General features: G+C 39.2%; 1 protein-coding gene across 1 annotated transcript in view; it reads right to left on the reverse strand.

The window, feature by feature from the left end:
* Positions 1–11,421, reverse strand: part of FAM185A (family with sequence similarity 185 member A) — a 35,351-nt gene extending 23,930 nt beyond the window's left edge. Inside the window, exons 1-3 of the mRNA XM_005423561.1 lie at positions 11,340–11,421; positions 5,834–5,943; positions 2,527–2,619 (exon numbers count right to left, since the gene is read on the reverse strand). Of these exons, the coding sequence (XP_005423618.1) occupies positions 2,527–2,619; positions 5,834–5,943; positions 11,340–11,421 (285 nt within the window). The remainder of the gene's footprint in view (positions 1–2,526; positions 2,620–5,833; positions 5,944–11,339) is intronic.
* Between the last annotated feature and the right edge of the window lie 38 nt (positions 11,422–11,459).

Genomic DNA, 11,459 nt, shown 5'->3' on the forward strand with positions numbered 1-11,459 from the left:
AAGGGAAGGTCAAAAGGCTACCTCTCTTCCTATAGAATGCAAGTTTTCACCCTATTTAGATATATTACTTTGTTTACAATAAAGCACTTAATTTTTTAAATAATCTCACATACCAACTCATTTACCAGCCTCAACTGCCTTTCTTAAAATTGCACAGTAATAAAAAGAGTTGTCTCAGCTCCAGATCAAAAGAAGTTACTATAAACAATAAAACAAAAACTACCAATACAAAGAATGTTTGTTTCAGAATAACCCAAATCGGGGTAGGGGCAGGGAGGAAGGGGAAGTCAGACCACTCAAGTATAAGAATAAAAAAGTATTTTAGATGGGGAAAGCATGGAAAAATAGGATTGCTTTTCAATGAAAATAAATATGCTTTCAATCCCAAATTCTTTAACTCTTGTGGAGTTTTGGCAGAACATAGATGTCTGGCTCAACAGAGCAAGTGTTATAGAAAAGTCTCCATGGCACAGATTAGCTAGTAACTCCCCAGGCAAACAAAGTTCTTTATTTGTGTCCATTGAACCATCAGATTTTCGGGAAAAAATTCCTTCCCTTGGGCACAGAGCCTTGGGGCTTGCAGTTCCTGAAACTGACCACATGCTCAAGTTCCATTGGTCTCATCTGCACAAGTCAGATTGAGAAGATTTTACACCTGAACACATTTGCAAGATAAAAACTGGCATCTTGCTATGTTTAAATAAGACATATACAGCTCCTTCTCCACATATTCCTGCTCTTGGCCTTCCTTTTTTTGCTATCATTGCTCAAATGCTTTACTAGTGTCTTCTCCCACTTCCCCCCTTAAAAAATATTAATTTTCCAAGTGCTTAGTGCCTTTTACCACATCCTCTCCCTCCCCACCTCCAAGAGGGGGCTGGAAATGCTGACAGAGCCATAATTACATAATGATGACTGCAACTGATGGAAGAAACATCTCATACAAACACACAGAGGAGACATAAGGCTGACTGATTAGTAACAGAAGTGGCCAGCTGAGAAACGAAATCTGTCCTTCCTAACCACACTACAAAATTTGTTAGTGAGCAGTTCAATAACATAAGCCAAAATATTGTTCTGTAACTGTGAATTCGTGCTGAAATGACTCACTTCACTCAAGTTACTACAGCTTTACAACTCTAAGATTGACTTCTTGTAATATTACATACTACATACAAATATTTATGATCACAAAGAAGGACTTCAACTTAATCTGTAAGTTTTATTGTTTCAGAAGGATGATGTTTCTGAAAAGAGCTAATTTTTAAAAAAGCATTTAAAGGCTCAAAGTAAAACAATTCTCTGAACTATATTTTCCCATACAGATACAATTATTACATTTATTACATAAAAGGCAGTCTAACACTCGCTTCCAAAGAAACACAGATAAATTAATGCTGACAGTTTTTGGAGAATCCAATGGCAAGTTAACTTAGTTTACAGCAGGACATGAGAACAGCTCACAGCTGGCTCCAGGTAAGTGAACTCACCTGGGAACCCACAAGGTGCACAGCAGTGCCAAAGAGCACTTCACAGAGGTGACTTTGGATGCCTGGAACTCACTAGTTTGGGCTCAAATCTATCCTGGCAAGGGAGGGTTACCCCCACTCTGATTCTTCCCAGTGCTGCTGGTTAAAGGGTGCCCATGGATTCTGTCAGAGCACACAGCCAAAGGCACTCCCAGCCTTGGCTTGGCTCCACATGTTCACACAGCAACATTCACATCCAGTGAGTCCTAATGCAACCCATTGTAAGTATTGTAAGTACTGTAAGTACAACCCATTGTGAAGTATTGTAATGGGCAACAAGACTGGGTGTGAGAACTGCAGGGAAGTATTGTAATGGGCATTACAATACCTAAAAACAAGACTGGGTGTGAGAACTGCAGGGAGTTTAGCTCTACATTACTTTAAATAAAGGAGAATTGCCTACTTCTGTCAAGAAACAAAACCAGGGTACAGTAGTTTGTGGTTAGTCTCATACTGCCATCTACTGAAAAAAACCAAGCTAGTTCTCTACAAAACTTCTGTTTGTGATTCTTCTCACTGCATCTCACAGCAAGATTCTCTGTGACTATATTTCCTCAGCTGCAAAGAAGTCTGCAAAACCTTCTACTCTTCCATTCTTACATAACACTGGAAGTGCACAGCATTTACAAATATCAGGCCACTACCCACTAAAACTCCTGAGCCTTCTGCAGAGTCCAAATGCCTACATATTAGCCAAGGAGAAAGTTTAAGAATGTCCTGAGGGGTCTATATAATTAAAGCTGATGGGTTGTATCAGTAGAACAATCTCTGTACTGATGGAATGATCACTGATTCCTGCTTTTTGTGGAGCCAAATCAAGCGCAGGATAATATAATTTAACAGACAAACCTAAGAAACAGTGCAGTTACAATGAGAGTTATTTACATGTTCTTATGAGAGTTATTTACATATTCTTTAGTACATTTTTTTAATTTAGTCCTTTTACAACAAATGAGGAGAATAAGCCATTGAAGAGAAAGTTTTGCTTCCTACTTACCCCCTTTTCTGTTGCACAAATATCTGTGTTGCCATAAAGTGTCCCAAGACCAATTACTTTGCCACCATTTGTCCTTATATCAATTTTATGGCTCTGAAAAAAGGTTAAAAATCATACAGTTAGGATAACTGGTTCTCTAGTTATGGTTATCTTGTTTTTCAAGTTGTACCACATTAACCACTGGAAGCCTTAGTCCTGCAAGCAGAACCAGATTCTACAGTGCTTCACTGCACATAAATTCTAATTAAAATTGTTTTGCATAAGGCAAACCTCCAGTTTTTAACAAATTAGCCAGGTTTCAAGTAACAACTGTTCTATAGCCCTTACACCTTCCAGCTGTTGCTGCATACACTCAACAAGAGAAAAAAAAAGTACAGAAATACACATAAACCAATCCCAAAAAGCCAAAAAACCCCACCAGGTCTTGAGAATAAAATACAGCCATCTGTAAAAGAGAAAAAAATCTTTAAAAATTAGATTTAAATAAATAGATTGTTCTGTCCTTATACAGTAACATGATGAATTAAATGTTTCAATCTGCCATCACAGTTCCTTTGAGGCAGGTACACAATGCTTGTTATCAGAATAATGGTTAAACAGCACATCCTCCAAATATGTAACTTGAGGAGAATATGGGAACTTGCAAGATTGGAAAAACTGGTGTATAGCAAGGGCTCCCCAGTGTGGTCACTAACAGTTCACTAAAAATAAAAAAAATTAAAATAAAATCCCAACATAGACACTAATTCCCCCATCCCAAATTATTAGAATATCTTTCTGAAAAAAAACCAACCAGGCTTTCAGAGGTAGGTATCTCTAGAGACCCCTAACAGACAGAAGGATTTGCTGAGAGAAGAAACCAGTTACAGTGCTGAAGCAGCCTTTTCACTAAGAGGAAATATTCCACCAGCTGAAAGAAAAAAGCACTGATTTTTCATAGGGTTTCTCTAAGCAAGGGAGAAAGGTTTGAATAAGGAAGAGGCAAAAGGCTGTCAAGACCTTAACAGATGTCAGAGGAAAACCAGAAAAATTTGTTCAGAAGAAGAGAAGGACACTGGTGCAGGATGAATGAGGCTCAGACAAGGTGCGTGCTGAGGAAGCACAGCAGGTCTTCTGCCAGTGTGAGATGCCTGGAAATTCTTGTTCTCACCAGCACAGTCAAGGAGTAATTGAGGAACATGGAAGCACAATTAAGGGTCTCCCTGGTGGCATTGTCATCATAAGCACAACAACAACAACAAAAAGAAGTACTGCTTTCTCAATCAAAAATTTGTGAATAATTCATACTCTGGAGAAGACCAAAATGCCATAACTGTGTTTTGGAATTATTATTGCTATTAGTTGACCTAGAGACTTGGAAGGGACAGGGTGAACTGGAATTCAGCCCATTAAAAAACAACCACCACCCAAACAAAACAAAACAAAACAATTTAATAAAATCACCCTCAACAAATCTCACTGGCTGGGTAATGTCTACCACAGCAAAACTGCCAGACAAAATCCATTAATAAGCCTCACAGAGACTCCTCCTTTCTGTTCAATTACTAGTATGCATGATTAAGCAAAGTAGAGGTCAAATCTTTAAGTCTTTTGTAAAGACACTCTAGATGGTATAAAAAAACCCGAGCATGTTTTTTTTTAATTACAATTTATACTAACAACTTCTTGCAAGTGTAAGAAAATTAGCAGTTGTGAAGCTGTTTGCTGGTGCTCTTGAATAATCCCTACATGACCAGATTTTTTCTTTTAAAGTAATTTATCAACAATCTTTTCTCTCTTCTGTAAAGAAAGGCTCTCCTGCTTTGTCAGTTAATGGGGTTTGTTAATAACAGCAAACCAACATTAACAGAGCTTTAATCCATCCAGGGGAGGGCACTATCACTTCAGTTTGCTCAGTAAAGCAAATTCCCAGAAAGGGAATCAGCTCTTATGCTTCACTACAGCATCTGGTCTGTAACATTTTTAGTAGTTTTGGAAAAACCCTGAAGGCTAATACTTCTGTTTCTACCAAATAATTCTGCTTCTCTGGTAATACAGAATATAATTCCTGAAGCTTTATCAGAAAAAAATAGTTCAGTCACCTTACTAGAACTACAGTACTTAAAAACAAGATTAGACTAAAATCCAGCTCTTAATTTTTTAAATTCAAGATACTTCACATCTTGGATTGTATTTCAGACAAATTCCTAGAAGTTAGTGGTCTTTCCTCAACACCATCTTTTTCCATGACACCACAAAAAATTCTTGATGTGATGGCATGCCATGATTCCTGTCATTATTACTGGCTAAAATCACCTTGTTTTCTCATATGATGCAGTTTCTCATGCACTGTTGTTGTCATTAATAATGACATAATATTTTTTAATGAAAAGTTTAGGTGGGCATCACATAGTGCTATTAACTTCTGTTAGATTTTAGGTTTCTTTGGAAGAGAAAAATTACAATTACACAGAATCTGGAAGGTTCAAGTTGTCTGTGGTTCCCCAGCTGTAGAGCAGACCTAGCTCTATTGTATAATACACCCTTCCCTAAGCTCAGTTTTCACTACATCTGTTATAAAATCATCTCTTACCACAATAGAGAAAAATGTTAAAAAATTTTTCATATGTCAAAAAAAATTGACCCTTCTTTTGAATTTATACCAATTCCTGCAGGTTCAATCCCAAACAATCAAGTGAATTTGATTCCAAATAGTACCTAAGTCAGATAAGCTGTGATTAATTTTACAACAGCTTATGTCAGCTAACTTGAAGGCTTAAGACTGAAAAAAACAACCTCATGCCTATGATACATACAGTATATATCAGATATCTTTCAGTCAGGTATTTTGGACATGTAATGTGTAACTTCTGATTGAAAATTAACTTAAAGGGATTGTCAATAGCTCTGATATACCAATTATTAAAAAACAAACAAAAAAACACAGACAAAAAAATCAGCAGCAAGTTGCCAAGTCATGACTGTTGATTGAGCAGGCACAACTATTAACCTACTAGACAGGAAATCCCAGTCTGTTTTTTCCTTTGAGGGGTAGGGAAGACAGGGATCAGGCTCACTGCTGTCACTGTTCCTGCTGCCTTTGGCTATCATAGATACCTGGACTTCTGACTCCTCCTTATTTACTGGTTTTGACTTTGTGCTGCAATTGTATGCAATAATTCCAGGTGAGGTGCTGTACACAGAGCAATATGAGTGCTGCAATGAGAAATACCAGAGTACTTCTCGTCTCCAGAGCTGGTATTTAAGTTTTTACACTGTATCCCACCACACAATCCCTTCTCAAACAGTGGGGGAGGGTTCTTTGTACCTTTATTGACTGCAGGACACTCGTCCCCTTCTCTGTTTCTATTGTGCAGTTATCACATTCTATTTTCTGAATCTTCACGCAGCCAGTCCCTGACGTTTTGATATCCAAATCTAGAATTAAAAGAGAGTTTTATTAGCAACAGAAAGAAAAAGTCAGATATCTTTAACAAAGTTAAAGATCATGTTACACAGTAACCAAACACAGCAAGGAAAAAGACAGCTTCTTTGTTACTAAAAACCTGCTTGCTGTGTCTGGCCACACGCTTGGAACAGTGTGAGTAGTCACCATCAGCTATGGACACTGAAAGTTTACTAAGCCAGAGTGTGAGATATCCAACTCCAAGAGAGAACATTCAGAAGAAGAATGACTTTAACCTGTGGGAAGGAACCAGCAGGGTGTGAACCTTTAGTGAAGTCTCATCTTTTTTCTTTTTTAACTCCACCTCCATCTCCCGTCTACCCTAGCCACCAATTCCATCAGAAATTCTACTCAGACACTTGGGCAGCCTGACACACACTTTGGGGGAGAAGGTTGGCAGGTGTCTGAGGCCACATGTAGAATAATAAGGTTCAACAGCACAAATACACAGGCCTTGCTGCTCCACTAGCCAAAACCAGGCAGAGAGTGTTGCTGTGCCCCATTCTCCCCAGCCTCTGCAAAGCCTGACATGGCTTCCCTGGCATGAAGAAGCACACTTGCCTCTAGCCTGAGTCACCTCACCTCGCTACTGTTCATAGACTCCCACAAAGAATAATCACCAGGTCTAGTGCATAGGATGCAGGGGCAGGAAAAGCATTTTTCTGCTGCTTGTCTCACCCTTGGATTTAAGGAACAGGAAGAAGTTTGAGAATGTACAGTCTGGGGATTCTATCTGTATTAATAATAATTTCTATTAATCATTTGTATAAATAACCACCATAGTGGCTGGCAAAAGGTAAAGGCAGGAGAGGAAAAAAGTGATTTTGTTCTTCTAAGGATAAAAGGTAAAAAGAAGAAAAAGAAAAATTGAACAGCAATCAGAAGTGTTTGCTGCAAGACACAAGTGAAGAACTAAGATCTGACAGGATCAGATAGTGAGCCCCATTACTCCCTAAAGGAAAGGAGATTATTTGGTAAAGAAAATTTCATTTAAGCAAATGTCAAAGTCTTTCCTTCACTGCCACTGCCTGCTAAGGTTATCAGAAAGATGAAAAGAATAATCAGACTGTGCAAAACAAGCTCTGCCCTGAGGAGATTCCCAAGTCAGACCTGCGACCCAGCAGAGCCTGAAGGTCAATACTGTCACACTGCTGCCCAGGACAGCAGTGTCCTCCTGTCCTGCCTCCTGGAACCATGACATCAGTGAGCTTGCAGACCATGAAGATGAGAGACTGAGAGCTCCAATTAACAACAAGTGGAAGTCTTGTCACCTGACAAAATCTGACTAGGAGAATCCAAGAGACAGAGCTGAAACACAACATCTTTGCAGCAAGCATGCTCCTTATGGCTGCAGTAAGCCAAGAGGTTAAATTTGGTGAAGGATGTAGACCACATTCAAAGGTTAACAATTCCTTAAGAAAAAAGGCTACAAGAGGTAAACTGGAAAGCAATGTTGGTTTTGAACAAGCTGTCTTGCCCAGACTCTCAATTCATCCACTGGACAACTGCATGGTGCTTGGAAGGTCTACAACCAAGACTTCTGCTATTTTGTTTCTGAGAACAGAGTCCCAAAAGCCAGTTGGCTTGTGCAAATGTTTGAATTCAATCAGCTTGAAACCCTCCTGCTCTGACAAGGGACAAGGCAAAGGCTTGAGAGCACTCAGTTTAGTCATGATACAAACTCACTGAGATTTTTACAAGAATGAGGTTAATAAAAAACCTCTGATCCTGTAGAGCATATTATTGCCATCATTTGAAAAGGTGGGTTAGTAGTGTAATCCTAGCTGCCAAAGATGGGTGCTAAAAGAGGACCTGGAATTCTGGAAATTCATAAACACATCATTAAGAAACACCAGGGACTTCTAGAATACACTTTGTGCCTTGATCCTCTGCAGTCACACCACCTTGGTAGCCTTTATATGACAAAAATTAGTGGACAAGGAATTGAGCCCCTGTCTCTTTCCTTCTGAGTTCCCAAACCAAGGATAAACAACTCCATAAAGACACAGACTGAAAGCTGGATAATATTGCCAATGAAATTTTAACAAGGAGGAAAAAGATACAATCTGTTTCAGTGCCAAAACTCCAAAAATAGCCAGTTTGATTCCTCCCTAGCAAAGACAAGGGCTGAAGCCAACTTTAGCCACATAAACCACAAAGAATGCATGAAGATCTTTGTGGCGTAAAAGACTTGTATCAGAAATTAAGGTATTTAGGAAAACAGAAACACTTTGGTATCAGAATGTAAGCAGGGGTACCCCAGGGTATTTAAGCACCCCAGTTATTAAGCTGCCTTAAGCTATGACACTTGAAATAGACTGGATAATTATTTCTTTTCAGATGACTCAGCAGCCCTAGACTACTAGAATTATCTCAAATTATGGTTATGCAAGCCCTCAGTACAGTTTACTTCTGCGTACTCATGCAGTCAGTGCACAGTAACCAGAAATCAAAGGGCTGGTTTCAGGTCTAATTAACACATGCCAAAATAAATAAGCTTGATTAAACAGAAATTCCTTGACATCTGCCATCAATGAAGGTTAGATGTATCACAGAAGATTATCAGATCATGTATGATATTGAAATCCTAGACAGAGCTCAAAAAACAGACACTAAGGCAAACAGAGGATCTTTTGGTACTTGTCCTACTAAGCTGCTTAGAGGTTGCCTTTGGTTTAAAATGCATATTTAAGCTCAGCATCTTCCACACATGCTCTTCATTCAGGCTCTAAGGAGCTTTAGATAACTTGCAGCTTCCTGGATAAGCTCCAAGCCAAATTGTGAAAGCTGTTATGAAATGTCTTAACTTCCAAAGTGAAGAAAACAAGAAAACACTGAAAAGAGATTCACATCAACCCCTCAACTTCCTGCAGCTGACAGAGCTCAGGCAGAACCACCTGAGCAGAACAGAGCTAACATCTTCCTCATGCATCCAAGGAAAGGCAGAGAAAAGCCCAAGTGTTTGCACAGCAACAGTTCCTTTCTGGTTTGAGATGTGTTTTTACAAGGGATAAGATCTTTTGTTTATGCAATGATATTTAATGGATAATTCTTTTCTAAATAAATAAATGGAGCTACTCAAGCACAAACTGATACTCAGAAGATTAAAAAAACCCCAAACTAGAGCTGAAAGGACACTTAAAAGTAGAATCTCAGCGCAAGCAAAAATTCTACTTCACTGAGTAGAAACTTAAAACACCCCTACATTTTTGTAAATATATCTCTAGATGCACCTGGATGACAGCACAAACAATAGTAACATCCTGCTAATTATGGGCTGACAAAGAGCCACCTGTGGAAGGACATTACAATCCACAGATTGTCCAAGGAACCTGAATTGCATGAGCTTACCACAAACCCAAGTGGAAGAGCTTAGAAACCTACAAAAAAAGAAAACCTGTTTCAAGAAGAAAGCCCCTAAGAGTGTCTGCAGTGCTGGCTGACACTCAGAATTATGGCAAGAATCTCAAAGACAGGACAAAAGCAAAATTGCTGTTTTCCATCAATCAGGATTGACTATCAAGATTGTCAGGAAGATTCCTCACATTGAAACCCTTTATGAAGGCTGAAATTCTTCACATCTTAACACAATGAATTCTGCACCTTGAGAATAACCAGCTCTGGAGTGACTTGTAACAGTCCCTCAGAGATCCTGGAGAAACCAAAATAGTGAAGGACTACAGTGCCCAGACACACCTGAGAACTGAAGGGTAATAAATGAGACATTGGGCTTGTTTGAGTCTCAGTAATTATGGGATGGACTCTGGGAATGTGCTACAGACAAGTCAAGGTAATCTTTGTGCTTGCCAAGCAAGGGAAGGAAAAAAGATAAAAAGAAGAGCTGTAAGACTGAAAATTCTCAGGTAAGAGTCAAGGCTACAAGACTCTTGGAGAAGACAGTCCAGCTAGAGTTCAATGAACAAAGAGGTAACAGCTGATCTGTCTAAGAGAACCAACTTGGATTTTCAAATGTCTTTAACAATTCCTTAGTTCCCTATTGTCTTTCAGCTACAAGCTGTGCACCACCTTCAACAGTACAAGAAGCTGGAAATCAGCACAAATAGCAAGACTGAAAACTTATATGAATGACACCCAATTATTCAGACTAGTTAAAAACCCACTGACAAATTGCAGGAGGACCTTGGAATACCACACACTCAAATGATAAAGTAGCAGGAAATTAAACTGTGGGACTCTGACAAGAGTTTACCAGGAAGCTCTCACCCTGAAACTGTTTCCATGTGTAAAGGGATACTCAGCAGAGAGATGCACTGAGGGGCTGAGTTGTATCAGACTCTGAAAACCCTGTGATGAAAACACAGGATTTAACATCTGTTGACAGCTGTTTGACAGCTTGGTTGACAGCTAAGAGAATGCTTAGATGAAATATAATTTACATTTCTTCTGCTCTTACTATTCAGATGCTTCTGAGCATCTGTTTATGACCAGAGACAGGGCAGTGGCTGCTGGAGTCATGGCAGGAATCAGCACAGCCATTCTGACAGAGCAAAGCACATTGAGGGCAGCAAGGGTTATATGCAGATTATATGCACAAATATGCTGTATTTAGTCACAGAATATTTGTGCACTTGTTAGTTGCTACGAAACAAAACAGATGTTTCTAAGATGTGATAAACATATTTAAGAAATCCCTTCAGTTATAAGCAGTGTTTAAAAAAAATTAAATTATAGAGATGACTAAGACTGGAAAATGTGAGAATGATGTTATGTCAAACCCATAGAACTTCTCCATTTTGAATTATATACAGTTCAGTTTTTTCTAAAAGAAAACAAGAAAAAAAAACACGTTGCAGAATTTTCCCTAAGACACAGGGTGGGAAAAAAGTAAAGCAAGATAAAAGGCGCAGAATGTCTTTGCTGTATGTAACATCATATTCTACAAAAGTCATATATATGACTTCATACATATATATATATGTATGAAGAATAAGCAAGGTGGGATTATTCATCATTTCTCGTATCACAACTGCAGCAGGGCATTAACTGAAATAATGCAGCAGTCTTCAATAACTTTATGCAAAACAAGAGACCAGGTGCATTGTACATAAGAAGTTTTTCCAGCACGATGAAACATTCTGCACAGTATAGGAAATTGCCCAAATGCATAGGAAAAAACCAAAACCACATTAGTGACTGAATGCAGATCTCTGAGTTTGTACTCCCTAAACTCAGGGCCAATGTCAGAACTTCACTGTCAGTTCAGCAGAGATGTTTATTGGCTTCAGCCACTATAGCTGCTCTCCCATACAAGAAACCCTGCACAGATTATAGCCCTGTGCCCAAAAAGATAATGCAACGTTTGTGCTAGACAAGGGAGCCCTTCCTGGTATTTCATCTGCACCGTTACCTCCCAGGCTCTTTCGATCCTGCGGAGAGCCCTCCACACACAAACCCTGCTGGAGGTGCTGGATGCCGCAGCCCTGCTCCATGGAGCAGCCCCGGAGGGCAGGGATGCCCTGGCTGCTGT

The sequence above is a fragment of the Geospiza fortis genome, unplaced genomic scaffold (assembly GCF_000277835.1).
Source record: "Geospiza fortis unplaced genomic scaffold, GeoFor_1.0 scaffold424, whole genome shotgun sequence".
NCBI classification, from domain to species: domain Eukaryota; kingdom Metazoa; phylum Chordata; class Aves; order Passeriformes; family Thraupidae; genus Geospiza; species Geospiza fortis.